Source organism: Phoca vitulina, unplaced genomic scaffold (assembly GCF_004348235.1).
Source record: "Phoca vitulina isolate PV1807 unplaced genomic scaffold, GSC_HSeal_1.0 scaffold36, whole genome shotgun sequence".
In the NCBI taxonomy this organism is placed as follows: domain Eukaryota; kingdom Metazoa; phylum Chordata; class Mammalia; order Carnivora; family Phocidae; genus Phoca; species Phoca vitulina.
The window spans coordinates 14,871,600-14,893,904 of record NW_022589739.1 but is presented as its reverse complement, the minus strand read 5'-3'; the positions used below and the strand labels follow the sequence as shown (position 1 = coordinate 14,893,904).

Sequence of the window (22,305 nt, the reverse complement as noted above, 5' to 3'; positions counted from 1 at the left end):
TGTTTCCCTATAAAGAATGGGTATAGAGGTCTCTACTGATTGTAACTGTTGGGAAGGAGCTCTCTGGTTACAGCCAGACTCTTGCTTCACAGCAGTCCTCTGCAAAGGGTGGTAGGGTTGGTGGTGATGATGAGGGTAGTGGTTGTGAATGGCAGCAGTGGCAAATAGGTGAGACTGTATCATACCTATGGCCATTGTGCATGGTCCTAGAGAATAAATGCCAAACATCATGCCAAAGGAGTCCGTGTAGAAAATTGAGTTTAAACAGAGTACTTTAGGAAGGAGAGTTTGAAGGGAGATCTGGATCCAGTGGGGGTTGAGGAGCCTTGGAGGTTAAGTGCGAGGCACAGCAGATCAGACCAGCTGAACTAGAGGCATTATGGACTGATGCCGGAGACCCATCATGGTCCAAATGAGCCAGATTGGCTCCAGTGGGCTCAGGTAAGGGAGGCTAAAGGCCTAATCTATAGGCCCAGAGGTGACTGTGAAATAAAACAGGAATCCTATGAGTTCTATAGCACACTCTTGACATTTGTACATCCATAGCTGTTCTCCAAACCCCAGATTCAAAAATACAGAAAAATTTGTTTGCATCCTTGGCTTTCTCCTAAATTAAGTTTCCTATGGTGATGCATTTTCTATGCATCTTCTCATACTTCAAGTTAATCACCTCTTCAACTTCCATGAAAACTTTAGGGCCATTTTTCACAAAGCAACAAAGCTTTTGTCACTCCCTGAAAGTCACTGCATGCATGGAGATTAGAGTTGGAGCAAGGTGTGGGGCCGGGCTTCTGGCCAGGCTCATTCACTGAATAAGGGGCTCTTCCCCAGGTGTTGGCCTTATAGTACAAATGTTTTAGATTCAGATCTCAGCAGAATGTCTGTGCGTCATAAGCCTTGGGGTTGACCCCAAAGAGTTGGTAACTTAAATTATTTAATCCGCCAACATTAAGGGCATCAAGGGTCAGCCACTCTTCACAAAAGCCTCACTTAACTTAGTCTTGCCAGAGAGAGAGAGGGTTCTTCCACAAGAATGAATCTTTCAGACTTGATGGCCTTTGTATGCCAAAGTTTTAAAAAGCTTTAACTGCTTGGGATGGCAATCTTCTAAAATGGATTATATGTCCTTTTGTTCTTAAAACATGATATTCTAGATGTAATGGTAACTTCTCTCCATGGTTTCAAGTCATATTGAGGATAGGGGTGATTTACTATGTGATTTGGAACAGGAGTTGTCCTCAGATTTGTCCAATAAGCAGAGCTCTTGAAAGTCCAATAAAATAGAGTATAAATTGACAATAACTGGTGTAATTTTTTGCTATGTTAAAAAAAATCTATATACTAGATTTTAATATAAACAGTGGGAAACAGATTCCTGATGCTAGAGATACAGGTAGCCATTTCTTTTACCTACAGGCCTGGGAGCTTCTTATGAACTTCCATTTTTTTGTTATTTTACTTTTTAAAAAAGTAGTTATTTGTGTCATGCATTGTCATGCATTGTGCCAGGCATCTTGTCTTCCTCACCAGTACTATTTCAAATCCCTATTTCAAGTGCCCATGGGCCCTGGGGAGGGGACATGACTCTGACCCCACAGCTGACTAGCTTGGATCTACTGATTGATCATGATTGACTTAGATGCCCTACTTCTTAGTTTGATAGCTTCTGATAAAGATTATTTATCAGGCAGACCCAGCCTTACCCAGGGGAATTTATTTACATAAGAGAGCAGACCAAAGTCAAGATGCTGAATATAAATGAGAAGAGGAAATCTCTTGGCTAATCATTGGTTTCTATCTCTGTGATTTACAAGGTCTCTCTAAGAAAAAGCATAAAACTGTCAAAAGTCCTGAATTTGCAGTTCACAGTAATGAATATTTTGATGTATAATAAAACTTGATATGACTCAGCAGATGCAGTAGGTTAGGAATCTTCTGTTCTTGTTTGCCAGAAAGGCTGCCACCCAAGGAGTAGAATTCTTCAGCAGTCAATTTAGAAAAACTTAACTTTGCCATGATTTTATTTTCTGCATACCAGTCTGAAAAAGGCTCGGCTGGAGCCCTGCCCTGAGAGTTAGGAGACCTTGTTTCTTGTCTTGGTTCTGCCACTATTTTGACATAGCTCCTTGGCCAAATCACTTCCCTTCTCTGGGACTTAAGTATACCCCTCTTCAAATTCTGGGTCAGCTCTGAAGTTCTGTGACCTATTATTCTAAGACTATTCATTTCTTTGAGCTGCTCTTAATTCTGTGGAGAGCAAATTTGGCCCCAACATTAAGTAGCCAAATCAGCGAGGACAAGAGTCAGCAAACTTCTTCTGTAAAGTGAATATTTTAAGCTTTGTGGTCTGTATGGTCATAACTAGTCAACTCTGCTGTTCTAGAAGGAAAGCAGCCATAAATACTACATAAAAAAATGAGCATGGCTGTGTTCCAATAAAACTTTCTGATGCTGAAATTTGAATTTCACATAATTTTCACACAGCAGTCTTCATTTGATCTTTTTTCAACCATTTAAAAGTGCAAAAATTATTCTTAGCCCACGGGCCGTACAAAACAGGCGGCAGGATGGAAATGGCTGAGAGGTGTTAGTGTACCAACTCCCGAGCTAGCACACTGATGAAACAGCTCAGTGTGGTTGGAATGGAAAGTGAAACACAGTAGAGTAGTGATAGATGAGCCTGGAGAGGTAGCAGAAGAGAGACTGTAGGAAGCCTTGGAGGCCTCACTAAGGAGTTTGAAGTATCCAGTGGATGATAGGTATGGCCACTGCATGAATCATGAGTTGGAGGGAACAGAATGAGAGATATTAAGGAGACAGAATCCATAGGTCTTATTGACTGCCCACATATGGGTATGAGGGAGAGGATTTTCCCACCTTTATCTACGATTATCTGAGCCAGCTTTCTAGGTCTTCTCCTTGAAGGCTTCTCTCTTTGCCCCTGCCAAGTGGAATCACCCCTTTGTGTGAACTCTCAAAACTTGGAATTTGCTGATGGCAGCATGAACTCAGCACTTCTTTGGTGCTTGGCACCTTTCACGGCCTGCCCAGTCTTATCAAACCCTCTGTTATACCACGGACTCTAGTCATACCCAAGCTATTTGCAGTTCTTAGAACAAGGTAGGCTACCTCCTGTCTCCCGGCTGCACTGCCTCTCTTTTTGCCTTTAACAATTTGGTGAATACCAACTAGTCTCTGAAGACAGCTCGAGCGTCACCTGCTCCATGAAGCCTGCTGGATCCTCTGGTAGAGCTGACTGTTCCTTTCTTTGTGCTTCCATTGGTCTGTGTTCAGACCTCTATCCCAGCAGCATTGCTACTTAGTAGCTGACCAGCTAGGTTGTGAGTTAACAGAGGACAGACTGGTACAGAGTAAGCCTTCAGCATACATCCCTGAATGAAGAGATGGTTATAATGATGACAGCCAACATTAACTAAGCACTTGCTATGTTACATAATTTCTCATAATAATTCATTATTATTTTTATTTTATAGAAGCTCAGGTTAGGTAATTTGCCCAAATCACACATTTGGACAGTATTTAAACTCAGATCTACAGAATCCATCAATTGATTACTACAGTGGAGTCAGACCAAATTCAGTCTCCTCTGGCAGTGACCTACAGCCACTTGGTTATATGTCTGACTGACTATGTAACACTGATGTGGTCAACCAGCTGGGTAAGATGCTGAAATGCCCCCATTCAATAGGCTTCAATGACTGTGTGTGGAGAGAAGGGGAGGAAAGGAAGCAGACTTATACATAAGAGCTAAAGTGAGTGTGTAGAGAGGCCCAAAAGAGAAAGAACAAAGATTGGGTTTTATATCATTTATCCCAATTGTCTTTGTCTTTGCAGACAGAAATTCAGTTTCCTGACTGGCCCCTGACCCAGTGAACTATTTCATGAATCTAGGTGGCCAGTTAGAAAGTGGTTGGTAGTGACAGTTTCGGTCATTGCCCTCATAAGCCAGTTCATTTCAGCTGATTTTTTATATGCACCTACTATGTACCAGGTCCTATGCTAGGTTACAAGGATATAGTGATACAGTAGCAAGGCCCTTGACCAGGGAGTTTATGGTCTAGCCTACCTTTGTGTACCAAGACTATGCTAGGCACATCCATGTACCAACATCCCTATTCCTCAGATGTGTATCTACCTATCAGATACCTGGTTGACCATGAGAAGTTTCCCTAGATAAAGCACTCTAATTCAGGGGAGAAAGAGATTCCATCTGGCTGGTGAATTAGGAAAAGTTTTATAAGGAGGCAACTTTTGAGTTGGCCTTCTGGGGCTTAGATTAAGATACATGGAGAGGGAAAAGTTCTCCTGGTTGAGTGAAAAGCTCAAGCAAAGATCTCTAGGTGGGGTGGTGCAGGGAATGGGGAAGGAGTCACTTTGGTCAGCTCCACAGGATAAATTAAGATTTGCAGTGGGAGCTAAAGCTAGCAAATAGGCCAGGAACTGACTATAGTAGGCCTTGAATGTTAATCCAGAGAGAGTCAAGAAGGTTTTAGGTTTATGAGAGATGGGGTTGCCTAGAAGGTTAAAAAAAATAGTTAGCTCCCACCTCATGTATGAGCATCATTGTCATGTATAGTGCTTCCGTTCTCTCATCTTTTATCTTTGTACATAGTTCCTGGACCTTTCCTTCAACAGCCTGACTGCAGAGGCCATTTGTGATCTGGGGATTCTGCCACACCTCCGTGTCCTGCTCCTCACAGGCAATGGGCTCACCTCCCTGCCACCCAATTTGGCTGTCACAGAACAGTAAGTTCTACATCCTAGGATCCGTCCCATGTGTTCCCTCATGAACCTTTGGGTGCAAGTATGCAAGGAAATAGCCCAGAGCAGCTCAGAAGTGCTATAAAGATAGTCTATGAGTGCTCAAAGCTGGGAAAATGCTGCCTACTGAAGCTCCTAGGAAAGGCAGTCATGGGAGTGGGGCCCCAAAGAATGATTAGGCCTCAGATGGGTGTCTTCACACTCTTCTATGCTGTTAGGAGACACTCAGGTATCTAGCAAGTCACTTTCCCTGTCTCTGATTGGTCATTGGTAAATTGTGGATATTGCTCTTGCCAGACTCTTCCCCTTCACAAACCTACTAAGCTTTGTATGTTCCCATTCTGCACCTTGGTTCAGGCTATGCCTTCTGACCAGAATGTATAATAATGCTAATGCCATATACCTAGTGCTTACTATGTGCCAGACACTGTTCTCAGCACGTTATACATATTAACTCATCTAATCCTCAAAACAGCCCTATGAAGTAGGTGTCCTGTTATTATCCGTGTTTTACAGATGAGAAAATGAGGCACGGATATGTTAAATAACTGCTGATAAGTGACTCAGCCAGAATTTAATGAGGTCCATCCGACTCCAAAGACCATGCTTATGACCATTACATTCTCTTCTTATGTGGATTCTGCATGTATTCCAAGGGCCTGCTCAGACCCTCCTCCTTTCCCTATCAGAAGCCTTCCCTGACTGCTTTAGACCATACTTCTTCCTCCCTTCTCTAAGCATCTGTTGAATTTAATGTTTTCCCTCTTACTTTAGAAGTTTATATATTCTGTTGTGACTTATGTCTCACAAATATGTACATATATGTAAATAATAGATAAATTGATGATATACATATAGTCTCCCAAAAGGATTGTGAGCACTATGAGGGCAGAGGCTCTGTCTTAGTCATCTTTGATCTGAAGCACCTGGATGAGGATCCAGTGCTTTTGCATGTAGGTATTCAATGGATGTTAGCCGATTTAGAGATGGTGAAGGCGAAAGTCATGGTGATGATGTTTGTTGTGATGATGGCAGATGTGATGGAGTTTATACTGACTATAGTGGTTGGTTAGTTACCCAAGGGGTTTGGATAATAGTAATGATCATTATATTAGGGATTTCTTTAGGCTCCTTTTGTTTGCAAGTGACAGAAGTCAACTCAAACTAGCTCAACCAAAAAGGGAATTTATGGGGCACCTGGGTGGCTCAGTTGGTTGAGCATCCAACTCTTGGTTTTGGCTCAGGTCATGCTCTTGGGGTCATGGGATCAAGCCCACATTGGGGTCTGCACTCAGTGGGGAGTCTGCTTGAGGATTCGCTCCCTCTCCCTCTGCCTCTCCCTCCACTAGCATGTGTGCTCTTTCTCTCTCTCTAAAATAAATAAGTCTTTAAAAAATAAAAAAGGGAATTTATTGGCTCATGTACCTGTAAAGTCCTAAGGTGAACGCTGGATTCACATATGGCTGGATACCTGTGCACAGGCTGTTGTCAGGGCTCCACGTGCATCTCAGTGTATTTCTTGAGCATGCATGTTACCTCTGTCTTGTCTTCTCTCACTCGCTTTCTCAGGCACATGCACACATCTTTTTTTTTCCCTTGGTATTGGCTTCATCTAAGTCAGGCTTTCTCTATGACCAGACACGCATCAGTCAGGGTCTAGTCAGGAATATAAAAACCACTTCAGGTATTGCAAATTGAGGGGATTTAATTGTTTTTCATGGGGAGAGATAATAGTTGGCATTTTATTATGGAAAATTTCAAACACACATAGAAGTAGAGTCAATGGCAAAATGAACTTACATGTACCCATCACCTAACAATTTTTGCCTGACAGTTCTGAGGTCACAACCAATCCTGTTTCATCTATACCCTGCCACACCCAACCTTATTCTTTTTTTTTTTAAGCTTTTATTTATTTATTTGACAGAGCGAGCAAGAGAGCACAAGCAGGGTGAATGCCAGAGGGAGAGGGAGGACCAGGCTCCCCGCTGAGCAGAGAGCCCAACATGGGGCTCGATCCCAGGACCCTGGGATCGTGACTTGAGCTGAAGGCCGACGCTTAACCGACTGAGCCACCCAGGCGCCCCACCTTAAATTATTCTTCAGAAAAATCTCAGACATATCCAGCCATAAATGAATACAGCAGATTCATGTAGTTTCATCTGTAAATAATCCAGTGTATACCTCTAAAAGATAAGGGCTCTTGAAAACAATCAGAGTACCTTTATTCCACCTAAATATTAGCAACAATAAATAGAGGGAATTGGTTACATAGGCGGTGGAAGGGCTGGAAGAGCAAGAAGGAAGAAGGTTGATACCCAGAGATCAGATGCCCCCACACTCCTGGACTGGGGCCCACAAGCCTGTCCCTGCTGCTGGGCTTTTAGAGAGGTTGTTGCTGTAGTTCTGGATCTGCTGCAGATGTGCTGCCTCAATCAGGGCTGGAACCTCCACCAGCACGGACGCTGGTGCTGCACTGGTGCCGCCAGCAAGCTGTCAGAAACAAAGGAGAGAGTTGCTTCTCCCCTCTTCTGGCCTTCCAGTCTCACCAGTCCCTCCCTTGGCAGTATCTCACTGGAAGCCAAATGGAAAGGTGGTCTAGGAAGTGTAGTTTAGGGGTGGCCCCTAATAATACCTAGCAGAACACAGAGGAAAGGAATAAAGTTCAAGAGCAAATAGGCAGATGACTGGTGCCACCCAACCCTTGGAAACCCAGCATCTACTCTCCTCTTTCTCTCCATATTTAATTTCCTTACAACACTAGCAACCACAATATGCTTTCATCTTACATGAAGGAACTTTTCCTCTCCCGCGAAGATACTTTCACCCTCTTCCATAAAGGGATGAGACTTTCACCCTCTTCTATAAAGGGATGAGACACCGTCTGTTGGGTCACTGTATCCATTTCTGGATGATATTTTCTCTTCTAAAGCAGTCACAGTGCCAAGTGGATATTTTATAACCTAAAAACTAAGTTGCAAAGTCATTCACCACTAGCAGTTTACACACACACAATAAGCAGGGAAGAAAATATGCATATTTGCTACAATAATCTTTTTTTTTTTTTTTCTTTTAAGATCTTATTTATTTGAGAGAGAGAGAGAGCACATGAGAGGGGGGAGGGTCAGAGGGAGAAGCGGACTCCCGGCTGAGCAGGGAGCCTGACGCGGGATTTGATCCGGGAACTCCAGGATCATGACCTGAGCCGAAGGCAGTCGCTTAACAACCTGAGCCACCCAGGCGCCCCTACAATAATCTTTTCTTCACTGGTCAGGAGGCCATAGTACATATTTATGAATCCTTCCTCCATCACCTACTTAATGTTTCCTTCTCCCTTATCTATCACCTTGACTGGTCTCTTTAACTGGCGTGATATCCTAAATGGTCTTTCCTAAAGGATCAGAGTTATGAATGCTTTTTTATTGGGTTGTGGTAGTCTTCTATTAATGCTTTTTAAAATTGTGGTATCATACACGTAACATAAAATTTACAATCTTAACCATTTAAAAATTTAAAAAAAAAAAAATCTCTATACCCAACATGGGGCTCAAACTCATGACCCTGAGATCAAGAGTCAGGTGTTCTACTGACTGAACCAGCCAGGCGCCCCTTATCTTAACCATTTTTAAATGTGCAGTGGCATTCACAAGAGTACCTTCACATTATTGTCCTACCATCACCACCATCCGTCTTCAGAACTCTTTTCATCTTGCAAAAATTCCATTAACTTTGACTAATGGACGTGACACTTCTAAGAGGAACACCTTATAATTCCCTGGATTCCAGCCATATTTCTTTTTGTCCTCAAGGTGTAACAGCAATCATATCTACTTTTGATAATTAGTATCAATCAGCCAATATAGTAAGCTCCTCTTTTTCTGCCTATTGGTTTAGTGGATTGAGGAACCCAAGTGGCCAGTAGCAATCTCAACTTCTAGTTAAGAGAAACTATTCTTTGTGTCCCCTGTAAAAGTATTCCTCCCTAGGCAACTAAGACCTCTACTTGCAGGAATGGAGGCAAAAATTCTGCAAGTGGATGATTATAAGAGGATCTATTCTCATTTCTTTCCATTAATTCCTAGATCCTATGTTCTGGTTATGAGAAAAACAGCATCAGTATTGGTTGCTGGTTTATGTGAAACCTTATCCTATAAGTAGTCAGAGCCCCAACTTCACAGGGGGTAGTCTCCTAACTGGTGTAATAAATAAGTTGTTAAAAAACAACTTTACCTTTCTGTTAGATCAGCTACTTCTACATGATGGGGTACATGGTAAAAAAAAAAAAAAAAAAAAGTGAATTCCATGTTTATGGGCTCATTATCACACTTATTTGCTATCAAATGTGTTCCATGGTTCGCAGCAATGTTATGTGAGTTACTAGGATAAAGAATAAGACATTCTGTAAGTCCCCAGATGGTGATGCTGCAGAATATCAGGGAATGTAAATCCATATCCAAAATACGTGTTTATTCTGGTAAGCAAAAAAAAAAAAAAAATCACTGCTCCTCTTATGAAGGAAGGTGCTCACTATAGTCATCCTCCCACTAACTAGATGGATGGCTAATTCTTTCAGAAATGGTGCCATGTTAGGGGCTCAACATTGGCCTCTGCTATTGGCAGTTTGGGTACTCAGCAGGGGTGGTAGCCAGATCTGCGTTAGTCAGGGGATGTGTGTAGCCTCCATGCTTGTGCTAAGGCCATTTTGCAAGCACTAGGGTATCCGAGGAGAGAGGCCAACTGACTTCATGGAATGGGTCATCTTGTCCACCTCTAAAGTGGATAGCCTTTGGGAAGCATTCACATGGGATGCAAATAATCCTCATACTCTTTATCCATTCTGAGAGGTTCAATCACATAATTTCCCCTTAGACTTCCCTGTCAGCAGTTTAACCATCACCACTGCCCATGAATCAGCATAAACCAAACAAATAGACAGTCAGATATATTGCTCTAAGTTTTACCAATTGGGAGGATTTCTCTTCCCTTGTCTTTCAGAGTCACCCCCGTATAAAGTAATACTGTAATAGTCTATCTTTAGTGTCAGCATATCATGCACAATCATTCGTTAACCCAGGGGGTTTTCTCCTACATCAGCTGCTCATAGAACCTTAGTTGTGCATTGATGGAGAGGTAACAGTACAGCAGGAGTAGGCATCATAGGAATCTGAGCCATATTCATTCACACAATTTTCCCAGACTTGCTTGAGCTGGATCTCACATACTGCTTTCACTTGATGAGGGAATTCTGCTGCACCTTCAGTTCATGATGAGCCGCTCAGGTCACATGGTCACTTCATGTTCCTGTGATCAGCTGTTCAGTCTTCACCAACATAGGGTAGTAAGCCAGAAACTATTTTTCAAAAGGAAAATAGTTATCCACAGAATAGGGCATAACTTTGGGGTGCCTGGGTGACTCGGTTGGTTAAGTGTCTGCCTTCAGCCCAGATCATGATCTCGGGGTCCTGGGATGAAGCCCTACGTCGGGCTCCCCACTCGGCAGGGAGTCTGCTTGTCCCTCTCCCTCTCCCTCTGCTCCTCCCCCTGTTCATGCTCTCTCTCTCTCAAATAAAAAAAGAATAGGGCATAACTTTGCTCAGAAATTATTCTGCAGGGGCGTCTGGCTGGCTCAGTTGGACGAATGTTTGACTCTAGATCTTGGGGTCATGAGTTCGAGCCCCACGTGGGGTATTAAAAAAAAACTTAAAAAATAATTCTGCAATTGGGGCCTATAAAAGGCTCTATTCATAGAGAGACCATGTAACCTATCCATCTAACCAGGACAAACTTGAGAGGGAAAAGGAACACTATTAATTATTTTGGGATAACAGGTGAAAACCCAGAATGTCCTTGAAAACCAGGATGTATGGTAACCCCGTACTATACAGCACACCTATTTGCCTTAGACATTTAGAGCACAGTTGGACCTGCTGAGTCATATTGCCCAATGCCACTGCCCAATGACATAATGTCCAGAGAGCAACTTGCACTGCAGTTGGACCTGTTGCAAAACCTTGTCTTGCTCTGGGCCCCACACAAAACTGGCATCCTCATGGGATACTCAGTAAATAGATCAGAACAGCAGAAATGTTTTATGCATCACTTCCCAAATCCAAAAAGGCCAACAAAGCTTTGTGCCTTTTTCTTAAGTAAGAGGTGGTGCAAGGTAAAGGACTATGTCTTTCACATTGGAGGTATATCCCAGCATGCTCCCAGATACCTGGACATCAAGAAAATTAATAAGGTGGTAGTTCCTTGAATTTTTGTGGGGTTTCCCTCCATTCTTTGAAACACATGCATCTTACTAAATCATCTAGAGTATTTGCAACTTCCTGCCCATCAGGTCCAATCAACATCAGGTTCTGTGGAATACCAAAACAGATTGGCAATAGATGTGTAATAGATTATGATAGGCTGAAAGAGTTGATGTGGCCCTGAGAGAAGAGGGCAAAGATGTACTGTTGTCCCTGTCAGGCAAAAGCAGACTGCTCCTGACAGTTCTTATTCATCGATAAAGAGAAAGAAACATTTGATGGGTCCTTAGCTGTATCCCAAGTGCCAGGGGCTGTGTTAATGAACTGTAGTAAGAAGAGTCCACATGTGGGGCAGCAGCTGAAATTGGAGTCACCACTTGATTGAGTCTGCAGTAATCTGTAGTCATTCTTCATGATCTGTCTTCTACACAAGCCAAATAAACAAGTTAAGCAGGAATATCATAAGACTCAATATCCTTTTACCTTTCTTATCTTTAGTGATGGCAGTAGTCTCTGTCGTTACCTCAGGGATGCAGAATAACTGTAGGCTTACTGTTCTAGAAGCAGATTTCCTGGGGCTTCAATTTGTCCCTTCCTTCTATAATAGCCCTCACTTTGTTGGTTAGTAAACAAAGGTGGTTCTTCTGTCAGTTGCTTAATATGTCTATTCTAATTATACATTCAGGAACCGGGGAGGTAATCACAAAGTAGGTTGATGACTTCACTGGGTTCATTCACAGGCTAAATTTCCATTCTTCCATAATCCCCTACTTTGAGTGATAGACCACCATACCTTTCATATCCCCAGACATTAGCACCGATTTGCAGATATTGTCTAGTAATCCTTGAAAGGCCTGGTTTAGGACTGTCTGATAGAATTTTCTGCAATGTTGGCAGTGTTCTATATCTGCATTGTCCAATATGGTAGCCATCAGTCATATTAAGCACTTGAAATATGATCAGTGTGACTGAAGAACTGAATTTTTACTTTTATTTAAGTTTAATTGTTTTTAATTTAAATGTAAATAGGAAACTGAGTGAGAGGCTGTGACTCTCCCTTTGGGCAACTCAAATCATTTTTATTCCCACCAGCTCTAGATTTTTTTTTTTTTTTTTGATTGTATGATTCACACATAATTATTTGAAGCTAGTCTTCAGTCTCTGCAAGGACCACACTGTTTCTAGGTCACACCTCCCCCTAGGATTTAGTCCTTCATTGCCCTAACTTAAAGCAAGTTTATCAGGAATCCCCTTCTCTGGTGCACCCTGGACTCTTGGCCCCTAGACTAGCAAGGTTGTCAGAATCTCTGCTCAGCATCTCAGCCTCTCTGCCACTTCTGGAGTTAGCAGGTAGCCCTAGGGGAAAAGACACCCCAAATGTTGCAAGATCCCCTTTGATTTCCTTCTTTTTCTAAATCTTAGCCCCCTAATTTCTCACAGCTTGTTAGTTCCCAGATGCCTTAAAGAAAATTGTTTTTAATATATATATTTTGTCTGGATTTTCTAGCATATACTCAAGGGAGAGTTGGCCCACATTATTTAGTCTGCAATACCATAAACCTTTCCATTTATTTTGGCCAGGTGCCTAGGGGCACTCAGTATGGAACCATTTTAAACTAAACTAAACTAGCTGGATATTCTCTGAGCCACTCAGATGATACAAATTTGGGCTACAATTTTGCAAGAGGACCAGTCTGCCCTCCCCCTTTCCTTCTTTTCATTCCAAGGTGGTTTTCCCCTAGCTGTGGGATGAGGAGCATGGCTTTAGTGCTAGTTCTCGCTCTCCTGAGTGTATATCTCTTTAGGATCTTACATTCGTGTAGGGGGTCTCCAATTACATGCTGTTTCAACAAGATCAGCAAGTGTCTGAAAGGCAAATGTGGCTTCTTATGCTTGGTTTCTGTCTCTGGATTTTTAGATTTTGGCATACTACTGCTTTACTGTCTTCACATCTCTTACATGTTTTTAAATGAATCTTTTTTCTTTTTAGGTTTTATTCATCATTTTAGTTGTTTTCAGTGGGAAGCCTTGTTGCATAAAGTAGGGCAAGGCTCCACCACTAGGTATTTCTATTTCCTTATATATAAAATGGGGAGAATAAATGTACTCCTACTTACATCAGAGTATCAATTGAAATAATTGTGCTTTGAAAGCTGTGAGGCTCCAAACAAGTATTACTATCATTCTCTTCCCACTTGTGTGTCCACACTCAAAATGCTCTGTGGATTCCTCTTCTTCTGCAGCCTCTTCAATGTTGATAGTCCTTAGTTGTCCACTCTCAACCCACTGTTTTTCTTAATTTTTATAATCTTTCTTCATGGTTTCATCTTTTCCCAAGTCTTCTTTATATCTCTACTTCACATCCATCTTCTAAACTATGAGCCCATATATTTTACCTAATCATACCAAAGTCATCACACACATGCCCATGCCGAGATCTCTTCCTCCTGTGTCCCTGGCCTCAGTGACGGGAGCTACTCTCCATCAACTGTGCAGTTGTCCAAGTGAGAAATGTGGGCATCAGCCTGTATTCTTCCCTCCCTCACCCTGTACATCCATTCAGTCACCAGAGGCTATGAATTGTGCTTCCTAAATGTTTCTCAAACTTGGCCCTTTCTGTTCCCTCCTGTTTAGTCTGGCTGTAGCACATCAACACAGCCCCTGCTACTTGGGATACAGCTAAGGACCTGTCACATTTTTCTATCTCTTTATCACCTCCCAACCCACCCTCTTTACCATCAGCCAGAGGGATGTTTCTAAAAGGCACCTCTGATTCTATCACTGCCCTGCTTAAAGTCCTTCAGCAGCTTCCCGGAGTTCTAAAGATAAACACCATTAACATTGATCACAGGGCTTTTCATGACCTGACTCTGCCTGCTTCTGCATCCTCTTTTCTCTTCACTTTTTTCCATTTCACCACATACCTCATCTATTCTGAACTATTTGTGTCTCCATTTCTGGATAGATCACATGATTATGTCTGGGTGAGTTAGGGGGATCATATCTGACCTACTCCATCATCAGCCTGCCCTATTACTTGTTTGGATCGGCATCTGAGACTTTGGGTCTCCCATGAGGCCTATTCCCTGTCCCCCCTTGGACGGCACAGGTCCCCCCTCTCAGGCTTGACCTGCACAGAGCAGAGGGGGATGGTTACCTTCTTTTTTCTAACCACTGTTTTCCTCAAAATGTCACCTAAAGGAGTGCCAGCTTTTTTAGCAGCCACATCATAAATCTTCTTTTACACAAGTGAGTTGGGAAGCTACGTCCGTCTCCCTCATTCTATTTTACATGGTGGGTTTTCTATATCTTATCACAGAAGCTGACCTAACATTTTCATGGACATTAGAGCTTGCTAAATTTCGTCTGTTTTACTGCAGCTCTTTGTCTAGCCTGGTCAGCAATATTTTTAGCCTCATGCAAAGTCTTACAATGTAAAATAAAAGAAATCCTCTTTCATCGTGTAGATAGAGGAACTGACCAGGACCAGAGATGCTCAACACCAGCTAGAAGTCACCCAGCAAGCCAAGCAGCAGCAGCACCAGAACCAGAGCCCAGGGCTGCTGACCCGCATTCCCAAGCTTCTTCTAATACGGCACACCAGTTCCCATTCCTGAATCCAGTCACTGGGGCATACTCTTAGCTTCTAAACAAATTAGTCAAATCCGTCATTTTTAAATGGTATTAATTCCTTTTGCCAAGAGAAGGTATGATAAAAATAGCACCACTCTGAACACCTGGAAACCTCAGCCTCTCCATACTAATAGACTCCTGCTGCTTCAAAGAGCTCTTCTCCCAAAACTGCCCTGGGAAGGACCCAGTGGGAGAGCCTGATGCTTTCCTCTGAAGCCTTGCATCTTGTCCTCCTTACCCACCTATTGACTGCCCCCCTATTTTAAGACATCAGTTTTAGAGACAAAATGAAGTTTTTTATATGTTATAATTAGGGTGAAACTTTTAAAAGGCAAACCACTGTAACTTGTCACAAGAGACAGGACAGAGCCAGCTTCTCCATTATCGGGTATAAGAGGAATTTTTTGAAGGCTTATTTTTTAGCTCTTTCATATCTGACTGGAGTAAAAAGATTGGTCAATTAATTATAAATCAGCAGAGCTGCTGTGCACCCTCCTGTAATTGCTCTCAGGTAGAAATTAAAAATTTAGTGCATGAAAGTTGGTCCTTTCAAGAGAGAAAAAGAATCATCTGTGACCTTCAAATACCATGAACTAAAGGCTTCTTGTTTCCTTCTCGGTTGAGTGTGTTGAGTGTTTATTTGGGTGTATGGAGGGGAGAGAGTTGGAGGGAGGAATGAAAACATGATTTGAGTCATCTGCCTTTGTGTACTTAAAAAGAATTACCTAGGGGCGCCTGACTGGCTCAACTGGTAGAGCATATGACTCTTGATCTTGGGGTTGTAGGTTCGAGCCCCGTATTGGGTGTAGAGATTACTTAAAAACACAAAATCTTAAAAAAAAAAAAAGGTTGAAAAAAATAAAGAATTACCTAGGTCTCATCCACCTGGGCACATAAATGAGGCCACGTTAATGGTAGTACCTAAAATGCCACCACTTCCTGCCCCACCTGTGTGATTCAGGATCTCAGCCCATTAAATTCCACTGTCAGGTGTTTCTGGGACTCCCCAGAGAGTTTGAGTTTTAAAAGAGAATTCTCAACTCCTTACTGATGTGTGCATTTTATTAAGTCTCTTTAGAGGAGAACCTCACTGTGGCCAGCCTACCTTACCCTACATGAATCAAAGCTGTGGTCCCTGCCAAGGGCTCTGTCTCCTGATGCTCCTATGGTTACCAGTCCTTGGGGTGATGCAGCATACCCAGGAGTCTGACCTGACCCAAAATTGTGCAGTATTCTTTCTGCAGAATGTTTTCCCTCAACTTGGTCATGCCTCATTCATTCTGGTATTTTCCATGAGCATTACTAGTGCCCCCCATCCTGCCCCAACCCAGTCTCACTGAGTCCATCTGTGAATGTGTGCAGCCTTTCTCCATACAGAAGACTGATGTATGAGTGGGATTCAGGGAAGGGATCAGTTGGGGAGGGACCTTCTGGTCCCTCTCTGCAGGGACGTCTCAGGGGCACTAGAGAAGTTCCCAAGCTGGTTATGCCTCTTGATTGATTCCCTGTCCTCCATCTCTATTCCTATCCCCATTCCTACTTCCTGGGGATGGTGGAGTTTGTCCCCTGCCCTTGCTCATTACCCAGGATCCTTGCACTCGCAGGGAAGCATCTGTGACGTCACTGACAAGCAGGAGGTACATCCTGAGGTTCCCAGCGCTGGAGACACTGATGCTGGATGACAACAAGCTCTCCAGCCCCAATTGCTTTGCCAGCCTGGCCGGGCTCAGAAGGTAAAGCCACCATCTCCTCTCTGCAGGGCCCCCTACCACCCCCAGCCTGGCCCACACCCTAGTGCTGCTCTGGAATCCAGAAGGCCTGGGTTTAAATCCCAGCTCCACCACTTATCTCTGCTGTGTGGCCATGGGTGATTAACTTCTCCCCTCTGAGCTTTAGCTCAGCCATAAAAGTGGGGCATCAGTAGGACATTTCTGATCAAGTGACTGGATTAGAAGTGGCAAAGAGAAAGGAGGGTAAAAGGAGATATTACCAGAGATAGGCTCCTGACCCCTGATAGAGGGGACAGAAAAAAAAAAAAAAAAAAATGGAATCAGAAAGATAAGGTTAACTGCTGAATTCTACCTATTTGATTAAAGTAATGAAAATGCTGGCATTTATATGGTTAAGCTTTAGATCCCTGGAAAATTTACTTTGGATTCAGCTACCATTTACTGAATACTACTTTGTGGTGGGCCATTTACATTGTCTTATTAATCTTCATAGGAACCTTGAAAGGTTAATGAATATTATCCCCATTTTAGAGATAGGGATATTGAGGCCCAGAGAGGGTAAGTCACTGGCTAAAGGTCACACCAGAAGAGTAAGTGTCCAAGCCTGAATCCATGTTTTTTCCCTAAAGTTGTTTGGTAAATGCCACTGAGGTATCATTATTGCTGTGATTCTGTATTCCCTTTCCTTAATTGAAGACTGAAGAAGTTAAGCCTGGACCAAAACAGGATTTTCCGGATCCCGTACCTACAGCAGTTTCAGCTCCGAGACGGGTCAGGGGACTGGGTTGGAGGCAGGGGGAGTCCCCAGAAAGAGCCCCATTCCATGAGACAGCCCAAGCCATGGATGTTTGAGGTCTCAGACGAGCAACCAGATTATACTGTACTGCCCATGAAAAAGGATGTTGACCGGACAGGTGAGTGATGCCCCTTGTTCCAGAGACTCAAGCCCCATGGTGGGAATAAGCTTCCAAGAGCTTATTCTGAAGGTCTGTAGCTCCCTGAGGAGCTGCTGCGCTGAAGCTGCTTGGCCTGGAAAGGTGGAGATCCCCCATGAATGATTTCAATGACTTCCTAACTGATTCTCTGTTAAGATACTTTTAAAATCCAATTAAAAGTAGATTTTTAAAAATCTCAAATAACAAGAAACTCAGAAGTAAGACTTTCCAGAGATGGCTAATTCTGGGGTGCATTGATATTCTCAAGGGAGTCAGGTTCTTTGCATCCTCTTTTCTGCCATCCTTGGCCTGCTTGCTTGTCCTTGTAGGCTGGTTCCCACTGAGGTCTCAAGATGACTACCATGGTGCCAAGAACTGTATCCAAATGGCAACTTTAGAGGCAGAAAAGGAAAGGAATGTCACCTTTATTATAAACCAAAATCTCTATTACATGAGTATATTTCTGGATTATATATTCTGCTTTACTGATCTAGTTATCTATTACTATTTTCTTAATATTTATTTTAAATTGAGAAATAACCAACATAAAGTAAAAATATAGAAATATTGTGTACAGCTTGAATTGTTACATACATACATACATCCTTCTAACCACTACCCATATTACAATGTAGAACATTTCCAGCATCCCATGTGGTATCCTCCTGATTAGTACCTCCTCCAAGAATAATCACCACTCTGACTTCTATCACCAGCTATAGGTTTTGCCTGATTTGAAATTTATGAATACTGAACTATACAGCATGTGCTCTTTTTTGTCAGATTTATTTCACTCAACATTATGTCTGTCCGATTCATTCATGTTGTTGCATATATTGGTAGTTCACTATTTTTCATTTCTCTTATGTATTCCAAGTTGTTTATCCTTCTTACTGTTGATAGACATTTTGGTTATTTTTAGTTTGAGGCTATTATGGATAAAGCTACTATGAATATTCTTTTACCTCTTTTGGTGGACTTAAGCACTCGTTTCTATTGGGTATATACCCAGGAATGGAACTGTTGTGTCATAGAGTATAAAAGTATGTTTAACATTAGTAAAAACTGCCAAGTATTTTTCCAGTGCAGTTGTACAGTTTTGATCCCCATATTAATGTAAGAGATTTCATTTCCATTTGTTCCATATCCTCATAAACACTTGGTAATGTCAGTCTTTTTTTAATTATTATTATGTTATGTTAATCACCATACATTACATCATTAGTTTTTGATGTAGTGTTCCATGATTCATTGTTTGCGTATAACACCCAGTGCTCCTTGCAGAACGTGCCCTCTTTAATACCCATCACGAGGCTAACCCATCCCCCCACTCCCCTCCCCTCTAGAACTCTCAGTTTGTTTCTCAGAGTCCATAGTCTCTCATGGTTTGTCTCCCCCTCTGACTTCCCCCCCTTCATTCTTCCCTTCCTGCTATCTTTTTTTTTTTTAACATATAATGTATTATTTGTTTCAGAGGTACAGGTCTGTGATTCAACAGTCTTGCACAATTCACAGCACTCACCATAGCACATACCCTCCCCAATGCCATCACCCAGCCACCCCATCCCTCCCACCCCCCACCACTCCAGCAACCCTCAGTTTGTTTCCTGAGATTAAGAATTCCTCATACAGTGAGATCATATGATACATGTCTTTCTCTGACTGACTTATTTCGCTCAGCATAATACCCTCCAGTTCCATCCACGTCGCTGGAAATGGCAAGATTTCATTCCTTTTGATGGCTGCATAATATTCCAGTGTGTGTGTGTGTGTGTGTGTGTGTGTGTGTGTGTGTGTGTGTGTGTATGTGTGTGTATATAGACTGTGGATACTAGCCATTTATCTGATATGTCATTTGCAAATATCTTCTCCCATTCTGTCGGTTGTCTTTTGGTTTTGTTGACTGTTTCTTTTGCTGTGCAAAAGCTTTTTATCTTGATGAAGTCCCAGTAGTTCATTTTTGCCCTTGCTTCCCTTGCCTTTGGCGATGTTTCTAGGAAGAAGTTGCTGCGGCTGAGGTCGAAGAGGTTGCTGCCTGTGTTCTCCTTTAGGATTTTGACAGACTCCTGTCTCACATTTAGGTCTTTCAACCATTTTGAGTCTATTTTTGTGTGTGGTGTAAGGAAATGGTCCAGTTTCATTCTTCTGCATGTGGCTGTCCAATTTTTCCAACACCATTTGTTGAGACTGTCTTTTTTCCATTGGACATTCTTTCCTGCTTTGTCGAAGATTAGTTGACCATAGAGTTGAGGGTCCATTTCTGGGCTCTCTATTCTGTTCCATTGATCTGTGTGTCAGTTTTTGTGCCAGTACCATACTGTCTTGGTGATTACAGCTTTGTTTTTTTGTTTTTTTTTTTAAAGATTTTATTTATTTATTTGAGAGAATGAGAGAGAGCACATGAGAGGGGGGAGGGTCAGAGGGAGAAGCAGACCCCCTGCTGAGCAGGGAGCCCGATGCGGGACTCGATCCAGGGACTCCAGGATCATGACCTGAGCCGAAGGCAGTCGCTTAACCAACTGAGCCACCCAGGCGCCCGTGATTACAGCTTTGTAATAGAGCTTGAATTCCTGTATGAGTCCTAGCAGTTTTGGGTGGAGTCTTTTGGGTTTTCCCCATAAAGTATCATATCATCTGCAAAGAGTGAGAGTTTGACTTCTTCTTTGCCGATTTGGATGCCTTTTATTTCTTTTTGTTGTCTGATTGCTGTGGCTAGGACTTCTAATACTATGTTGAATAGCAGCGGTGATAGTGGACATCCCTGTCGTGTTCTTGACCTTAGGGGGAAAGCTCTCAGTTTTTCCCCATTGAGAATGATACTCGCTGTGGGTTTTTCATAGATGGCTTTTATGATATTGAGGTATGTACCCTCTATCCCTATACTCTGAAGAGTTTTGATCAAGAAAGGATGCTGTACTTTGTCAAATGCTTTTTCTGCATCTATTGAGAGGATCATATGGTTCTTGTTCTTTCTTTTATTTTTATTTTTATTTTTTTTAAGATTTTATTTATTCATTTGAGACACAGAGATACAGAGAGGGAGAGAGAGAGCATGAGCAGGGAGAGAGGCAGAGGGAGAGGGAGAAGCAGGCTCCCTGCTGAGCCAGGAGCCCGATGTGGGGCTCGATCCCAGGACCCTGGGATCATGACCTGAGCCGAAGGCAGACGCTTAACCATCTGAGCCACCCAGGCGCCCCATTGTTCTTTCTTTTATTAATGTATTGTATCACATTGATTGATTTGCGGATGTTGAACCAACCTTGCAGCCCAGGTATAAATCCCCCTTGGTCGTGGTGAATAATCCTTTTAATGTACTGTTGGATCCTATTGGTTAGTATTTTGGTGAGAATTTTTGTATCCATGTTCATCAAGGATATTGGTCTGTAATTCTCCTTTTTGATGGGGTCTTTGTCTTGTTTTGGGATCAAGGTAATGGTGGCCTCATAAAACGAGTTTGGAAGTTTTCCTTCCATTTCTATTTTTTGGAACAGTTTCAGAACAATAGATATTAATTCTTCTTTAAATGTTTGGTAGAATTCCCCTGGGAAGCCATCTGGCCCTGGGCTTTTGTTTGTTGGGAGATTTTTGGTTACTGCTTCAATTTCCTTAGTGGTTATAAGTCTGTTCAGGTTTTCTATTTCTTCCTGATTCAGTTTTGGTATTTGATGCATCTCTAGGAATGCATCCATTTCTTCCAGATTATCTAATTTGCTGGCATAGAGTTGCTCATAATATGTTCTTATAATTGTTTGTATTTCTTTGGTGTTGGTTGTGATCGCTCCTCTTTCATTCATGATTTTATTTATTTGGATCCTTTCTCTTTTCTTTTTGATAGTCTGGCCAGGGGTTTATCAATCTTGTTAATTCTTTCAAAGAACCAGCTCCTAGTTTCGTTGATCTGTTCTACTGTTCTTTTGGTTTCTATTTCATTGATTTCTGCTCTGATCTTTATTATTTCTCTTCTCCTGCTGGGTTTAGGCTTTATTTGCTGTTCTTTCTCCAGCTCCTTTAGGTGTAGGGTTAGGTTGTGTATTTGAGACCTTTCTTGTTTCTTGAGAAAGGCTTGGATTGCTATATACTTTCCTCTTAGGACTGCTTTTGCTGGATCCCAAAGATTTTGAACAGTTGTGTTTTCATTTTCATTTGTTTCCATGAATTTTTAAAATTCTTCTTTAATTTCCTGGTTGACCCATTCATTCTTTAGTAGGATGCTCTTTAGCCTCCATGTATTTGAGTTCTTTCCGACTTTCCTCTTGTGATTGAGTTCTAGTTTCAAAGCATTGTCTGAAAATATGCAGGGAATGATCCCAATCTTTTGGTACCGGTTGGGACCTGATTTGTGACCTAGGATGTGATCTATTCTGGAGAATGTTCCATGGGCACTAGAGAAGAATGTGTATTCTGTTGCTTTGGGATGGAATGTTCTGAATATATCTATGAAGTCCATTTGATCCAGTGTGTCATTTAAAGTCTTTATTTCCTTGTTGATCTTTTGCTTAGATGATCTGTCCATTTCAGTGAGGGGGGTGTTAAAGTCCCCCACTATTATTGTATTGTTGTCGATGTGTTTCTTTGCTTTTGTTATTAATTGGGTTATATAATCGGCTGCTCCCATGTTAGGGGCATAGATAGTTACAATTGTTAGATCTTCGGGCGCCTGGGTGGCTCAGATGGTTGGGTGTCTGCCTTCAGCTCGGGTCATGGTCCCGGGGTCCTGGGATCGAGTCCCGCATCGGGCTCCCTGCTAGGTGGGGAGCCTGCTTCTCCCTCTGCCTCTGCCTCTCTCTCTCTCTCTGTCTCTCTGACTCTCATGAATAAATAAATAAAACATTAAAAAAAAAAAAAGAACATCTGAGTATCTTAAAAAAAAAACAAACAATTGTTAGATCTTCTTCTTGGATAGACCCTTTAAGTAGGATATAGTGTCCTTCCTCATCTTTTATTACAGTCTTTGGTTTAAAATCTAATTTGTCT

The 22,305-nt window shown here is 42.2% G+C and overlaps 1 protein-coding gene across 2 annotated transcripts in view; it reads left to right on the top strand.

Annotated features, from left to right (window-relative positions):
- The window catches only part of XRRA1 (X-ray radiation resistance associated 1), a 64,138-nt gene that overhangs the window by 18,252 nt on the left and 23,581 nt on the right, over nucleotides 1-22,305 (top strand). The window contains exons 8-10 of one of the 2 annotated variants that reach the window (XM_032426917.1): nucleotides 4,634-4,767; nucleotides 16,271-16,399; nucleotides 17,093-17,310. In XM_032426917.1, coding sequence (XP_032282808.1) covers nucleotides 4,634-4,767; nucleotides 16,271-16,399; nucleotides 17,093-17,310 — 481 coding nt within the window. Of the gene's footprint in view, nucleotides 1-4,633; nucleotides 4,768-16,270; nucleotides 16,400-17,092; nucleotides 17,311-22,305 lie in introns of those variants that run through there. The other variant, XM_032426916.1, reaches the window with a different exon arrangement.